Source organism: Mixophyes fleayi, chromosome 6 (assembly GCF_038048845.1).
Source record: "Mixophyes fleayi isolate aMixFle1 chromosome 6, aMixFle1.hap1, whole genome shotgun sequence".
Classification (NCBI taxonomy): domain Eukaryota; kingdom Metazoa; phylum Chordata; class Amphibia; order Anura; family Limnodynastidae; genus Mixophyes; species Mixophyes fleayi.
Window position 1 is genome coordinate 55,019,859 of NC_134407.1, and position 17,858 is coordinate 55,037,716.

The window sequence follows — 17,858 nt, forward strand, 5'->3', positions numbered from 1 at the left end:
GCTCTGGAACTACATGTCCCAGAATGCAGTGGAGCAGAGGAATGTCAGTTAAACAGTGAGAAGGGGTTTTGATGAGGAGACAGAAGTCAGAGAAGTCTTCTCACAGGACACACAGAAGGAGAGAGATTTGAGGCAAAGTAAAGTGACCGAGCACTAAGGAGAGTGGAGATTAGAGAGGACATTGATAAAAAGAGAGATAATGCTGGAGAAATCAGACTGAGAAAAGTGCTGACAGTAACAGTGACTGGAAAGAGAACTGTGAAAGAACAGGAGACACGGGTGGATAAATGAGATGGCTTTATAAAATATAAAAACAGGAGACAGATTTATTATTACTATTATTATTGTCTATAATTTGCCTCAAAGAAAATCTATATTTCGCCAGCCCCTCAGTTATAGTGAGAGCCTGTGGTACGTCAATAACAGCCAGCTGCCATTTTGTGGACAGAGTCCTGTCATCCATGGCGAGGTCCAACGGACACTGTCCTCCCAACAATACAGAAACATATTACCAGAGTCCGTTCTGGGGCATTGAAAGCACACAGACCCACCAGCTGCAGGCTCCATGCAAAATATTATTGTAAGCTGTAGCGGAATGATATTCTTTACAAAACGTTGGGATTAGTTTAACACAAAAAAGGGTATTACTGACATAAAAACAAGTATTTAAAAAAAGCAATTACAAATGTAATAAAGAAATCAAATAATATGCAATTCAATGAAGGTAAATGCACAATAAATGGGTATGATTTGATTACTAGTAAACCATACCTTCCAACTATCATCCGCGTCGCGGCCCGCAAATGGGCAGGCCTTAACAGAAAAGTGGGTGGAGTTTTTACAAAATGTACACATTTGTCGGTGGAGTTTGACAGAACAGAGGCGGGACATATTATGTCCCTCTTTCCAGATTCATTTTGGGTTTTTTATGCTTCTTTTTTTAGATATTAGATGTTATTGGTTGTCTATATCCATAGTGATTAGTTTTGTATGCAGATATTGTCCCTTGCAGTGCAGCTGCCAGCTGGTATACAATATATTGGAATTTTTCTCTACATTTCTCATATATAGTGAGGAATCTGGGGAAAAAAAAGTCAATCATTGACTGCAGGGCCCGGTGACTAACCGGTGAGAGTTAGGCAGTGATGGCCCTCTGCCTCCCGGCCCTACTGGCATTTGCCAGACGGCCAATCCGGGCTTGTAGTCAGAAGAACTTGTACCTTATGTTAAAAGCAACAGATTTCAATTGAAGCAGAGAAGATGTTATTATTATTTTTCTCACCAGCGAACAAAAGAAAAGGGCAGCCTTAAAGGAAAGAGTGAACAGCAGTGCTGCTACGCTCTATGGACCGGTCACTACTGAAACTGCATCATAAAAGACAGTGCCTAAAACTCTATCTGCACTACAAAAGTAGAGTTATCTTGTATAAAATCATTCTAGCCACAAAGACCGTTGACCTCAAGTAATATTCATAGTGCCATTCATCTATCTATCTATCTATCTATCAATCTATAGATATATTTATTTTTATTTTGGGGGGTCATGTTTGACTAACTAAAAGTTGGCTAAATAAAAATCACATTCTTGAGCCCAAATTCTTTTCCGGCATCTGTTTTCATTTAAGTATGTGTTTTACTGGGGGAATCTTAGTCTCTCTGTCGTAGTGGGTGCTCTTGCAGATCCAGCGAGAGGAAGGCCAGAACAAGGAGGTACTACCTCTTAGCCCTAGAACCTGTGAGCCTTCTTGTCACTACAGGCTTGACCATGAACTGCGCATTTGCAGGTAGACCGGACCAAAATTGTACTGGCCTGGGGACAAATTCCCTCTGCCCTTATGTTCTGGCAACCACTCCACTTACATACAATCATGGGGCTGTTATGGTGGCTTGTGGTTATAATTTCATGGATCTGTAAAATGGTGGGTACTAAGCTGTATTTAGCGGTCATGGGACTAGTTTGCTGGCATATGGGGAATTTGAAGTTATGCACGTTATCGAAGTAGGGATCGGGAAACTTATTTCCAACAGTATGTCCTCTTTTACAGGGAAACAAAAAAAATCAAGTCACATCTCTCCCTTACATTATATTTCTACTGTGAAATTATAGAACAGTTCCTCCCTCTCACAAATTAAAGCATTGCTTAATTTTGCTCAGCGTGAAAAAGCTATTGTTCTTGTTTTGTTTTTACATTTGACAAAAGCAACAGAAGGATTTGAAAGCACAACAGCCAAAACCATTTTTATTCAAGTTTCCACATGTATGAAATAGAAAAAATATTAACTAGTTACAATACTCTGCAAGAAGAGTTGTAGCAAATAAAATGACAACATTATTAGCAACAGATTTTGATGAAAAGTAAGATGTAAATTCTAGTTAACATGTAGTAAGATGAATTTGCAATACTAGTAAACACATATGCACATGTTCATATAGGTAGTCAAAAATTATGTGATTGAAATTAAATGTGTGTTAGAAGGGACACAATGGAGCTGTGGGAGTGAGAACGCACTGGCGCTGAGCTTCTCTGATATTATCCACAGGTTTTCACATTTTGGCATTAAAATGCTGTATTACGCCTTCAAACCTGCTGGCACATCTCTGGGGAACACTTATTCTCCATAACTATGGCAAACTTAAATGCTATAACTGCATCACCAAGGGTCATGTGACTGTTGCTCAAACTGAGGCACTGGTTCAGATGTAGCTAAGGTGGACGCCCTGATTTCCTGAGTGAAGACGGTGAGAGCTGAGATAGGTTTGATCCAGAGTGACGTTCCTGACATGATGTCAGGGTCTCTGTCAGATATGCACATATCTAACATGGAATCCTTGCTGCAACCTCTAACCTGGAATGTCTTCTCTAAAAGAACTCATAGCAGCTGCTGAGGCAAAGAGTTGATGCAAGTCCTGGATTTGAGACATCTGCTTATCCCTGTTGTTGAGAGGACCTGTCGTTGTTCCCACTCATCCCTCCGCACATCAGCCCATGCTGGCAAAACGGCTCCATTGCAGAGATTGAGATGCCATGCTACACACTGCCAGAAAAGTAGCATATGTGTTGTCAAAATACTTAGATTTCCTAGAATTCTCATTTCTAGTACAGAAAGAAGGTTCATTCGTGCCTTTCAAAAAGGAACTTCAAAACAAAGGCCTACAATATGTCATGCTGTTTCCCTCATGTTTACGTGTACAACGCAAAAGATCCATCAGATGCCATCATTGGTTGTAGCACAAGCTTCAGTTGTAATACAAGCTTCTGTATTCCTCTCTGCTGCTCTCAGCATCAGCAGACATGTGTAAACTTATACAGGTGTACGACAGCTGTGAAATATATAGTTCTCTTCGGCATATTCTGATAGAACGTGCTGAAGATTAAGGATATATTTTACAACTAATGAAACTACTAATCTAGTCTAATCAAAGTTGTGTAACATATTATGCATCAAACATGATTTATACAGTAATATTTACACAGTAATCTACAATCTTTGTTTCCCAGAATCCCAGGTGTTTTGTGACAAAAGCCACACATTTGAGTAGATTGACCATAGTGCAAAATGTATTCATCCCAGTAATCAGATGGTAGGAAGTCAAGTAAACCAGTTGATATATAAGAGAAAACTGGAAGTGGAAATCTTAGGCACTTGCTTTGTGGATCTAGGGCTGTTTATTTCCCATATATATCTTTAGTCCTTGTGTCTTCAGTGCAATCGGGATGTAGGAATACAATAAAAAAAAACTCCTGATGGTGCACAATAGATATAATCAAAGTGGTGAAATGAACTAATTTCACTGCTGCACAAGGAATATGTAGACTTCCAAACAATTCACAAAAAATGACAATAGATAGTACAGCGCTGAGATTGGCCACCAACACTTTTACTCACATAAAATAACAGGATGTTATGCTAAAAGGACAAATTTTATTGGTGACAATATTATTATCTTTTATTTAAAACGAAATTCATTTATAAATAAACAAATAGCAATATATTGCTGTATGATATGTCAATAAGGAGAGCAAAAGAAGCACCCACAATAATATAATGGATAATACAGAAAAGATACAACATGCTGGCATGTGACACAAGTGACTGGATTTTAGGTGGAAAGCAAAACAGTCAGTACCCTTTTCTCTGATGGTGTTGAGAGAAACTGTACAGAATGGGATAAAATACAAATTCTTTTGATCAAGAAACAGCTAACGACTGCATTGAGGCTCTAATAGTAGTTAAACATGAATCCTGACTTAACATCCAACAGCAGATCATAAATGAAGGAAAAGGCTACCACATAGATGAAACATACGCTAACTAGCAGGTAGCAGCCCAAAAATTAGTGTGTCCTATATTCCAAAGAGACTAGATGAAACCTGCAATGCATCCCTACACAGAGGGTAATGAGCACGGGTACACAGTTCAGTGGACATATAATAAAGACCAGTCTGGAAAGTAACAAGAACGCTGAAAATGTATACCTGCAATTTAGATGATAGCTTTCCAAATAATGAGTGAATCAAATGAACAATTCACACCATGTCTTCCAAGTGCTTCTAATCAGATGGTTCAAGAGCCGTAAATGATTCTGCAATGATAATAGTGGCCACGACGAATGTCGGGAAACAGATAGATGACTAATGGTAGCACTAATCCTTTAAGTCAGCCACTGCATATAACCCAATCAGTGGGTAAATATACGAATCCTTATTGAAACATTCACATAGTTCGTATAAGTGGTTATGTTATTCCTCACGCGTTTCTTCACTGTTCTGTGATTTCATTAGAAGGGAGAACATAAAATTTTATGTCCGCAATAAGAATCAGCTCATGGTAGAGAGCGTATTTAAACACTAGCTTGATTGATAGGCAAACACTGACCGTTGTATACTCGTGGTCTCCTACAAAGGTACCAATCAAAATACGGATATGCACTGGATTTAATGCACTGGATTAAAACTAAAATGGCTATAAAATTCATCCATAATAATAGATGAATATCAAAAGTCAAAAATATATACACCAATCAAAATGTGTGTATATTTTTGACCATTGATAAGTGTTTTATGTGAATATGTGTTGGTGGCCAGTCTCAGTGCTGTACTATCTATTGTCATTTTTCGTTTATTGGGATGTAGCCTTGCGGGTTGGAATCCCCAAACACTAAAGGGAAGAGCCATCCACAAATTCTGTAAAGGGCAGAAACCAATATATAATACACCAACTAATCTTTTTTTTTGGGCTAATTGAGGAGCTTTTGACCAAACAAACAGTTCACCATTTACCATGCTTCATATTAAAATGCTTTGTAAACTTAAAACTGTTTTATGATTTAATGTGATTACTGGAACTTATTTGTATGATCCTATATACAGTCTCTCAATTCTCTAGACATTTGTGACATCAAAGATGTTCTAGTTCATAATAAATTGATAGGATTATGGATGTTAGTCATGTCACAGAATGACTGAATCAATTTTGTATAGGTGAGGAGTGTACTTTAAATTAGACTAAGGGCCTGAGTCATTAAGGAAAGTAAGGTAGGTCTGAAGCTTGTCAGAATTGTCATCATCGGTAAAACGATTACCACCGTTTTAAATTTACCCCCCTCTCCAATGCAACATGGTTTACTCAGGTGCAAAGTTACTCCTTGTTTGGTTAGAGGCTTCTACAGTGTAAATTCAGGCTTCAATTGAATATAATTTTCCCATTGCACTCAGACGTAACATGTCAGAAAGGTGTGTAATGTGTAATGCAGTTGCTTCACAACTGTGCTTCTTTAGTAATGCAGACCACTATAATATATTTTAGCTGCTTACAATGCATTTGTTTGCTCAACATGTTTTCTGTTAAATTATATATTCAGTACTATTCACTTGCCTATCATTCATGTAATAAAACATTGGTTTGGGGTTGACTTAGTCTCTACTTCTAGATCTTAGATCTCTAGGTTATTTCATATATTTGCACATACAGAGGTATGTCTATGTTCTGAAATATTTCCATTATAGTTACTGAACATTTTAGATTTGCATAGTACATTGAAGTGATGTATAAAATCAATCAGTTTTTTTTTCTTGGAAGCCAAAATGTTCTGTCATTGCTGATCAAAGGCCAATGCAACCATTAGGCAAACCTAGATTGTTGCAAAGTGTGGCGAATTGTTTGGGAAGCACGAAGCAAAATATCTCATTGAGCGGAGAATGCTGTAAGAATTGGTTAGTAGCATGTGTCTGCATGCCATGATGTCAGTCTAGTTCTATGAATGTTGATAAGGTTTTAAAAGATATTCTTCCATGAGACCTTGATTTATTGGCGACATTACTATCCATCAATGTTTCAGAGATGTCTTAAGCAAGGAGTAATGAATACACTAAGGGCTAGATTTACTAAGCTGCGGGTTTGAAAAAGTGGGGATGTTGCCTATAGCAACCAATCAGATTCCAGCTGTCATTTTGTAGAATGTACTAAATAAATGACAGCTAGAATCTGATTGGTTGCTATAGGCAACATCCCCACTTTTTCAAACCCGCAGCTTAGTAAATCTAGCCCTAAGTGTAATGTGCTTTGATCCAAGTAGCCATAGAGCGCATATAACATAACCGATGTCAGTGTTTGCTATTTTGCTCTAGAAATTGTGTACATTTGTCTTTCAGAATTGTTTTTGCATCTTATTGTTGACTTTTATTTTTAACATATTTGTATCCTTATTAAATTAAAAAAAGGTAATTAAACGCAGAAGTGCTCTATAAAGCACGAAAACTCCAGAGTTCTATCTTTTTCCCTTGTATGAATGTTTTAGTTTTGGCGAGAAATGATGAGCAAAGAGTCCTGGGAGTACATTGTGTTTCTCTTCTCTTTCTTTCAGGTTGATTATTGTACTTGAGTTGATTGTAGCTATTGAAGCAATTTAGTTGTTATATTTTGCTACCTAGAATATGAATGAAGTCAACCAACATAGCGTAGTAGAGTACAGCCATCATCATAATGTATCTGTTCTTTTTCTTCATTAGTGAGAGTTCTTTGGGTTTTTTTTGTGTAAGGCAATTTGTAAGTTGCTGCAATATTTTAAAAAAAACTTCTAATAGGAAATTCATTAGAAAACTAACAGACATTAAGGGGGCTACTTAAATAACAGCACGGTTCTGTAGTAGCTCTGCATCTCACGTTTTTGCACAAACAGATTGATAAAATCTCAATTTTTTGCACTCATCCTTATGAGGTAGGGGTATTGGAATAGCACACACTAGAGAAAACATGTTAAATACTTCTCTGGGCACCATTTACAAATGTACATGTGAAAGAATACACTCTGCAAGTATGACCTGTACATGATTTTCAGATATCTATGTCCTCTTTTATTAAATATGAACAAATTATTTACAGTATTTTTCTACTTTTAAAAAACCCAAAGACATTCTAACCCCTGTTACAGTTTGGCGAGGGTACCATCTGTCCTGAAAGCGCCTTCATTTGTACTTTTGGTGCCAAAGATGACATTGGGCCTCCACAAAGCAGAACCCAATCTGCTCCATAGTCCTCGCCTTTGTATGTGCTGTGTCCCTCTTTCTACTGCATTATTGCATTGTCTCTCTTTTATGCTTGAAAATACCAGCGTGGCTACTATTGGTGCTGAGACACCAACATGTCCTAACTAGAATTATACTTTATACAATATTGTATAACATAGTAAGTATAGTCATTGTATCTGATGAAGCAGTTTTATGACAGTCATTGGCTGGATTACATCCTAGGACCTTTTTTTTAGCACTAGGACTATATTTTTATTTTTAACTCTGGGACAATCTAATTTTGGTCACCCATCGATAATGTGAAGTCAGCCAGTTTAAAAATACTTAATCTTCATATTTAATTCATATCTGTGTAATATAAATAAATACAAACAGATACAACTAAAATGCCTGATGCTGGCCATGAACTTCCTCAGACTTGTTTTTGTGTATGCTGCTATTATCTTATATTTTGGGCTTTGATTCTTTAGTGCTCTGAATCTTTCACTTTTGGTATGTGTAAAAATAAAGTGCATTAAACGAATCCAGTATGTCTAGGGTTAAACTAGACTTGCAGTTTTGTGGCGCAGTATATGAAGAAAAAGTTATTGCATGTTAAATCAGTAAATTGTGAACCGTGCGCCAGAGCTGGACTAAGATCTAGGCAGAGTAGAATTTTGTGAACCGCCCTCCAGTCCTGTCAGTACCGCAGCACATGCACTGTGCACTCCTCAGTATTCTACTGAGTACCCAATTGCACTGACCCCATTATCAGTGCAATCATTTTGCACATATAGCCTATCGTGCATATATTTTTTCAGACAGCTCCCCTTCTCCCCATTGCAAACCTCATTGTACAAAACCCTCATTGGCAGGTACATTGTACATTGCACCCATTGAAAATACACAATTTACAGCCACTTTATAATGGACCCACTGATTGTACAGAACTCCCACTTTCTAACCACTGGCACACACCTCACATTATTATCTTTCCTTTTTTGTATTTATATGGCGCCAGCATATTACGCAGAGCTGTACGTTGAAGGAATCATGATACAAATATTATAATTATATATAATTCAGTGCAACAAAATATAAAGAAGGCCCAGCCCAAATGAGCTTACAATATAAGAGTTTTGGAGAACAATTGGTTCATAAGGTAGCTCTTTATAAGAGAGAGAGAATGGATTCTGCACCACATGACCTCCTCACATGCAGCACATCCAGTCGGGGGGAGATGAGGGGTTATTTCAGTGCATCCTGCACTATTGTGGATATACAAGTCCCAGAAACTTGGGCAAGGCAGACTGTTACTTGTAGTTCACAGCAGCTGGTGAGCCACAGGTTGCCTAAATCTAAATTATGCAAACACTAATAGTCTAATATCCTAATCCAAACATATCTGAAAATCATCAACAGATTGAGGCTGAAAGCAACGCAGTGATTAGCATGCAAATAGCCAATTAGTATTTAAAGAATCTAAATTTTCCCATAGGAATATTATTCCCTTGGTTCTTTGCATGCGGAGAACTAAAAACCGTACAAAAAAAAAATCATCTTGCTAAATCTACTCTAGGGCTTCCACTGCTCTGGCAGTGAAGAGTTGCATACATATTTTGATGTGTTTCTCATGTTTGGTTCCTGATGGAAGTGCATTTTGAATGAGCACAGATACAAAATAAGCCCTCAGGGGAGTCTTCATGCTGAATCCTACGTATCCTCAGCAGCAAAATCTGATTTGACAGCGCATTGTAGTCTGTTTAAAAATAATAAAATACGTTGACATTATTGAGCTTTGCCCTTTATCAAATATATTCTGATGATCACTTATGTGAAACATTTTGTTTTTGCAGCTCTTTGAGAATTTCTACTTTGGAGAAGTCAACCTGGATATGGTTCATCTTTCTCAGAGGTTCTCTGCTGATAATTCTGGCTACTACACGTCAGCTGGACAAGTCCGATTGCTCTGAGGGAACTACCTGTCATTAACTCCCAGAAACCTCTGCTGCAGGATGCAGAGTTACCGATAGTAAACTAGAATATAAATTCAGATCTGCTTATTTAACATTGATGATCTGGGCTAAAAATCTATCATTGTTGCCTCTGTGGTGACCCGAAAGCTTGCAATGTAACTTGTTCTTGATAAACATTAAAGGTATCACTTTTATATTACTTTTGTTGTTTATTTCACAGAGCTACCCAGTACCACATTCAATGTATATGTGTCAGACTTCACAATATAATATGCTCATATATTGATAAACTCTTGTAAATAATAACTATAAATGTTGATTTCTGATGTCATAACTTCAGTGTTTAGTAGGAAACACTGTAGGAATAATACACCCCCCTACTGTAAATAATTACACATATTCGATGTCCTCTTATATTTCCATAACCTGTATAAAAGCATACAACCTGCAAACTTTAGCCTTTATATGGTTAGGAAACTTCTTGATGACTTCTAATATCTCTTCACTATACAGTATCAATATATAATCATATTATTTCATACTTGTTCATCTTTAAAATACATCTATAGTGGAGCATGTTGTCTCCCCAAAAGTGTACAGTGTTAAAACTTTTATATTTAGCTGAAGAACACCTAAGCACAAGACAACGGTCATCTCGATATCAATTGGTAACAGGGAGATGCAAGAGAATATCAACCAGCATCTCATAAGTGTGATAATAGCTCAGTACAGTAATTATGTCTGGGGGCACAGAGCATAAAACATTGTGCAGGTAATAGGTGATACTATTTCCTGAATTGGTGAAAACAAGGGTGATTTTAAGGGACCACTCCAACACATTTTTATTCTCCTTAGAAGTTTATTATTTGGAGGGTTAAAATAATTCAATAATAAAATAAATAGTGAGTTAAATAATGGAAATCTTCCATAAATACTGTACACTTGGTAATATTGGCATGCCAGTGTTTTTGTTCAGTCTGTTTTTATTGAAGAAGTCATCAGTTTACATTAAAACATTAGGATCACTAACGATTGTTACAGATGAAAGAGGTAAGGCGGGATGCTAGTGTATGCAGATAATGTTTTACTTCATTCCGATTGCATATTTATAAACACAAATGTTCAAACATTATTTGAAACATAGTTATATAAATTAAGCTGATAATACCAAACCACATAGTAAGCCATTGTGAAAAAAATAAAAGATAGATTTGTATTGAATAAAAAAAGAACAGAAGCTGTGTATTACAGGTGTCTGCCTGGGTATCTGTATCAATGGAGTCTCCACAATCCGACAAGATGACAGATAAACAGAATTTGCAGGACTTATGGCCAATCAACCATTGCTTCCTTTTAAGTCAGGTTTGTTTGCTAAAAATTAGAATTGTGCAGTAATCCATATCAACCAATCAGCAATTATCTGTTTTGCAACTTAGACAATTGAAGCAATTATCTGCTTGTGATGTGTTATTGCACATTTGCACTCGTATTTATATAACCCTTCCACTGTGTGTTATACTTTAACATTTATATGTGTCATTTTTTAATTTGTAGCATTTTTGCACCTCACATACCCAGGCTCGAATTAGATAATTATGACAGGTGTGTCTATATTGTTAGTAACTACCATTTTTCTGCTAACTGGGGAATGCACCACTGAAATAGTATCCTTCTCGTCCCGTATACAAACTACAATAAACATTTGTATTTGAGTTGTATGCACTTCAAAAAACAGTGTAACTTATTCATACTAGTGAGGTAAATACCACTAATTCAGACATTTGCATCAATAAAATTGTCATTTTTTACATTCTCTTTATTTTGCTATTCCAGAAACTTGCTCAAACAGTTGCCACAGGTTATATCATTGTAGGAACATCCCTGTTGACTTACATCAACTTGGAAATCAAAATCCTGACTAGGTTTAAAACCCACTTCATTAATTTGCATAAAAAATATGCAGATTGCATAATTGTATATTAGTGTGAAACATTAAATTTTAGTTAAAACAGTTTGTTTATTCAATTAGACCATTTAATCTTCTGTATATCCTTCACAATATGTCCAAAAGGTCCTTTATGAACAACAAAAATTCAATTCTTCTCTGTTTGCACTTGTGCAGCTAGTTGTTCATCCAGCCAGTTTTAAGGTGCATGTCCACTTCACAGTGTTTGGAAACTCCTCCATAAAAGGGTATGCACCTCTATTTGTGGATACTCTGGAAAGTGCTAATGGTTTAAATGGTAAAAAACATCACTACAAAATCCAACCTACTTCCACTTTTGGACCATCACCTTCATTTATTTATACTCGCCCCCCTAAAATATTGTAATTTTAGCGTCATGTATATCATAAATTAATGGAACATTGCTATTATTTTTATTGTATGTGTCACTTTTGTGTGTTTTGTATGTTGTTTTTTTTTACATTGGACCAAGTGTGCCTAAAAATTCCCACAGAAGATGGGTCGTTAAAGGTACTGAATGTAACAACATTAGGTTTCTGGCCCTCTGATCAGCTGGAGCATTCAAGTCCTCTGGGCAGAGATGAGACTACTGTGCTCCCACCTATAAGACGGGGATGGCCTCTCTCAATGTGCCTTCTCCACCCCTGCTCATTTATATACCCATCCTGCAAAGTGAAAACCTTATTCCCCACTTTAGTACATATTAGAGCAGTCTTTCCCCATCTTTCAATAATGGACTCAGAAACTGGTTTCAATATAAAGTGTTGCCTACAATTTCTGAGTTTGGAAACATATCTGAGCATATCTATCAATTCATCATGATTCCAATTACAACAACATGACAATACCAACAACAGAAACAGGAGAAATGATGCAACAATCAGAAGCTTCTCCAAGCAATCAGTTCATGGAGCCTTGTGTCTTCTATAGCAGATCCCACCTGCACCAGAGATGTGCAGTATCCCTTTCTATAAAAAAAAATAAATGTATCATGAAAAACATATTTGGGACCTGGACTTTTAAGGGGAAAAATATTTTTTCCCCCTGAACTATCCAGACGCACATTGTCACAAAGGGCAATTATCAAACTGCTACTATCATTGGGGTTTCTCCTTCATCTTCATTACAAGATCATCAAAATGTCGTGTCTACCACAAGTCACCATTCTAGGCACGATAGCTCTCTCAGCTGAGACCACTGGCACAATGTGAATGGCTCCAGACATAAGCATTCTAGAATAACAGAACAACAACAGCAACAAGGGCTATAAAGACCGTTCTTTCTTTCCCTCAGTAAGATATAGGAGTGGCCCAGCTAACATGTTCTGCTGGAGTCTGTGGACTCCTTGATTCATAAGGTGATTGCTATCTTTATATATTTTATACTTTTCAGTTACCATATGGTATTTTTTAGATTTGATATCTTGTATGTGAAAATTGTGCTACGGGCCCCCAAATGCTTCAATCTCAGGATTATCCACATTACATCAGCTTATGCAAACTGTTATACTATACTTCATTGGGATGTTCCAGGTTTAGTGTTCCTTCTTCTGTCTTGATTGTAAGGCATAACCCCCATTTAGGTAATGCCTAAATATAGGCATTGAGGCTTTACCCAGAGCCTATTGGGGTCCTCAGCTTCATTTCATGGCAGTCTTTTGCCCATTCCCACTATTTACAGGTTTGAAAATATTGTCCCACAATGAAAGAGGCATCACTTCTCAGCAGAAATGCTTCCAAGCTATGTACTTCAATTAGAAGTAAAACACGAATAGCCATAGTTTTTTTTTTTTTACCTTCCTTCTCTTTAAAATTCTAGATAATTCTTCAGGTAACTTAGGCAGGTGTTTTTTTCAGGAAGCAAAACTCTACAACAAGGCTAATCATTTTCAAATGTCTATGTCCCTATTGCTAATAAAGTTTTGTTCACTTTATATAAGGGGTTCATCCTAAGGGTGACCCTAACCTGTGCCTGGACCAGCTCTTACAGACATCATCTGCACACCCCTTTCATATTTGTCATTAAAACATATATGCAAATCTTCCCAAGATTCCCATCAGTGTCTGGTGCTTGTCTACCTAACAATCACAGGTAAAGAATTACACCTTCTATTAACACCCCATTTCCACATATGCAAGAATTGATTTTATAGACTATTTTTATTTTAAGCTGGCTTCATTGTGATGGAAAATTGTTACATGGACGTTGAGGGGGGGTTGAGATTTTAGAAGATTATTAGTATATTTGGAATAATGAAAGGTATTTTGATACAAAAAAAAAAAGTCATAAAGAGGGAGAACGAACATTTTTTTTATTTCTACGTAGTCTTCAAATAAAGCCAACAAAATTGTAAATTTCTGTGTTATTGCTAATATCTTAACAAAAAATAAACTTTTCATCTAAAATCAAACTTTTAAGTTGACGTAGGTATGAGATGTTTGAAAACTAAAACAATTCAAAATCATTCTTACAACCAGTCACTTTTACCAAGCTTATCACTACAGTCGCAATATGAAATCAGATGTTCTGGGCATATAGATTTGTAACTCACTTGGCATGTATGAGTGGTCTTACGATATTTTTTAGCGGGACACAGTTGACATCTTTTTCGAACTCCTGGGGGTAAATGTATCAAGCTGAGAGTATTCCGGCGGGTTTGAAAAACCAATCAGATTCTAGCTATCATTTATTTAGTACATTCTACAAAATGACAGCTAGAATCTGATTGGTTGCTATAGGCAACATCTCCACTTTTCAAACCCGCCGGAAAACTCTCAGCTTGATACATTTACCCCCTGGTATTCTCTGAAGATTCTCCAATGAAATCTCTAATTCTTTTGCACATTTCTCTTGGTTAACGAAATACATCTTTGCAAATGTTGAAGTGTTCTCTTAGGAGAGCAAGACCCAAGGTTTTGATGAATTTACGTCGTCTTTGCGACACACTATTATTATTACACAGATATATTGTGATTGCATTGATTCCAGCCATATCTAGCATGGCATAAAAATATGGGCCATTTTCTCAAATTGCGGCTCACATCATATGTCGAACAAAGCTCATCTGCAACAATCTACTCAAAAGAATAAATAAAGCATCACATTCTAAGTGGCACAAAATTGTTACACTGACATTGAGATTGGGTCATAATAAGCTTTTTGGAGTTTGTGCTCATTTAGTTCTCTGACCCCTGGTGACTGAGTGGTAGCGGGAAACGGGTAAGTCTTAACTCCAGCTACTGAAAGGTTTGGCTACGTTGAATAATAAGTAAAAAGATACATGTAAAACGCACCGGGTCATTATGACCCAACCTCAATGACGCTGGGTTAATATTTATATTCTTCTACCATAGATTCTATAAATTGGTGTGACAGGGCTCCTCTGTATGCCTCATCCTTCCCATCTGTGCAATGAGGTCTTGGACCTGACGCTCGAATGAGTCACTCTTCTAGGAGCCCCTAGTTGTAAACTACATTAAGTTCTCAGTACAGTCTTGCTGAAAAATGCTATGGGAAGTTCATAAATGTAAAAGGGATTCTAATTTTTCATGATGTCCGCAATTAAATGAGAAGCCCAAATAAACCATAGCTTGGCAAGTCCTGGTGGAGATTACAGTTTAGAGGGCTGAACTCCAAGATTAGGAAACAGTTATATTTAATAACCTCCCTCAATTGAGCCTTCTTTCTCCTATCCACAAATGCAGAGAAAGTTTGTGACCAGGTGGCCTGGGGGTTATGTTTGCAATTTTAAGGATTTTAGATCTGCTTGACAAGATGATGGCGAGGATTCTATATTAATCTCCCTCAGTTTAGGTCAGGGTCAATGGCTTTTCGTGACCATTATTCCCGATTACTAACAGCAAAAGACAACAGTGTTCACTCTCTGTTGATTTATGTGCTTACCCTGGATGTGTTGCTTATAACACCAGTTGCAGCACTGTTAATGATCTAGCTTTGCCGATGATCTCCTCTACAGAACATGATGCCTTATCTCATTGTGAACATGTTTAAAGAATTTGGCCTACTTGGGATGCTTTTGATCTTAAAAATCAATCACTCAAATTCTGAAGCTAAAGCATATTCCTTCCAAATACTAAGATTGTCAGTGCTCCAACATTTGTTCTAATTCAAATGGCAAACCTCCCAATTAAAATACTTGGGGGGCCATTTATCTAAAGACATGCCTTTTGTTCTCAATTTTATTCCATGCTAACTAAACTTATAGAACTTCTGACTACACTATTTTACCTGGTTGGGTAAGATGAACATAATTTAAGAAAAACATATTTTCCAGATTTTTTTTCCAGGTGCTCCTGTTCTCTGTCCCAACTTCTTCTTAAAAAACTACCAAGTATTGATTTTATCGATTGATACGGGGATACACAGTCGCACACAGTACATTCACCTTGACACCCCAACATTCTGGACTGGGACTCCTGACATTGAATTATATTATTACTCAATTGTTGTGAATTTTTGATTGAATTTACCAGAAGTTGCACAAGTTATAGGTGTTCATGTAAATAGCCATTTGCCAAACTGAGCCAACGGTAATCTCATGGGTACCACCAGATATGAGGTGGCTTCCTCCCACAGCTTCTTCCATTACAATTTCCACCCTTAGCTTTGAAGACATTGACCGCTAACCCCTTCCTGCAACTCCCCCGTTCCCTAACACATTCCACTCAGTTCCCACCTGGCCTAGAGTCTAAACCCTTTGCTCAGTGATGCTAAAGCAGTAGATTGCTTCTTGCTCATTTGTTGAAAAAAAACAAGTCGAAGTCCCTTTTTTGGATCCCTACGTGCTTTATTGGATCCTATTGTGCTCAATGCTCAGTTAAGGGAAGCAAATGCAGGTTTTCTCACTTTTATTGGTAATTACGTACATTAATAATGTATGATGATAAAATAATTGTTCTACAGTCTGCATTGTTTTCTTGGCTGCCTTCCAATCATACGTGCCAACTTTTCCTTCCTGCCTTCTTGAGGATCCTGGAGAGGAGGTAAAGTAACAAGTGTTGGAGGCAGACGTGGTGACGCCATTGCATCACCATAGCCCGCCCTCTATCGCGACTGATGGTATTGCATGCGGGGGGTCATTTCTTAATAATGAAAATCACATCTTTAAGCTCAGCCTTCACCCGGGATCCAAGAGGGTGTCTGCTTGTCTGGGAGGACTCTCTGAACTTTGGGAGCTTCCCAGACAATAAAGGATATTGGGAAAGTTTGCTTTCTATTCTCATTTACCCAAATTATTGTTAACCACCCCATACCTTTATTTGGAAAAAAAATACAAAAAGCAAATACTGTAAAATAAATAAATAAGGATATATAATAATGAGCAGAATTCTAGAGGTGTATTTAAGAAATGGACTTGGGGAGCACTGTCAGACTACTATATGTGAAAATATAGTCCTGAAATTAGATGTGGCCTCTGGAGAGATTACTGTATTATTTATCATTTAGTGTATTTTTTTTGTAATGTCACTATGATGACAAGTATTGCAGTGCCATGGTATATTGTGTGTTGATGAAGCTGAACATGTTAAAAGTTGTCCTGTAATAAACTTATGCTGGTTTTTCCAGAATTTTGTCATCATAGCTTATTCACACAGCACGGGTCTTCATGTACAGTATTTCACAGTCCTGCTACAGATTCTGGTTTGTTATCTAAATGATACATCAATAAGTCATTTGTCTTTGTTAGCGGGAAGGAGAACTCTTTCATCTATTCTTCTTCTTGCCTCCTGACACGTCCGTCGCCACCAGCACAAAATATGTCTGTATTTGTTGTCCTCATACAAGTCACCTTAAAAGATTATTGCAGATTTTCAGCACCCTGTAAGTGTCACACAGTCTGTGCTTTCTGGGACAAACATCAAAATGGATAAGGGGAAAAAACACAAAAATGTAGGACACATGATTTGCATAGCACTGTAGGCGGTAAACAACATTAACTTCAAACCATCCTTTAGAAGCCTGGACTAATCTTTTAAGGTTTGTAGAGGTGAATAGCACATGCTGTGATATACAAAGCATACCAAGGTACACACTATCAATCTATGCTTTCCTGAGCAAGTATCTACTTTCCTTCACCTCGGGTAACCTGGTAATGAGTTTGTCTAGGCCTTAGAAAACTCACATAAATTTCTTCAAATTGGAGCCATAAACTTATCACATGTGTTCTTACTTGTGAGTTTTATGCTGCTATTTATTTTTTTAAATTCAGCTGAACAAACTGATACGATTTTAATTGCCTACAAATGGATCCCTCCATGACAGAGGGACACAATGTCTTCATCTACAACAGAATATCCAGGACCAGGTACTGAAGTAATATGTGTATACTGGATGTGACCACTCCTCACTATTATTATATTGCTATTGTTTAATGCAGATGTGTTAGGA

At 37.1% G+C, this 17,858-nt stretch overlaps 1 protein-coding gene across 2 annotated transcripts in view; it reads left to right on the forward strand.

Annotated features, from left to right (window-relative positions):
• The window catches only part of ASCC1 (activating signal cointegrator 1 complex subunit 1), a 172,495-nt gene extending 162,817 nt beyond the window's left edge, over window positions 1-9,678 (forward strand). For both annotated transcript variants that reach the window (XM_075215194.1, XM_075215195.1), the window contains exon 10: window positions 9,365-9,678. In XM_075215194.1, the coding sequence (XP_075071295.1) occupies window positions 9,365-9,481 (117 nt within the window). In that variant the 3' untranslated portion in view covers window positions 9,482-9,678. The remainder of the gene's footprint in view (window positions 1-9,364) is intronic.
• Window positions 9,679-17,858: the final 8,180 nt, after the last annotated feature.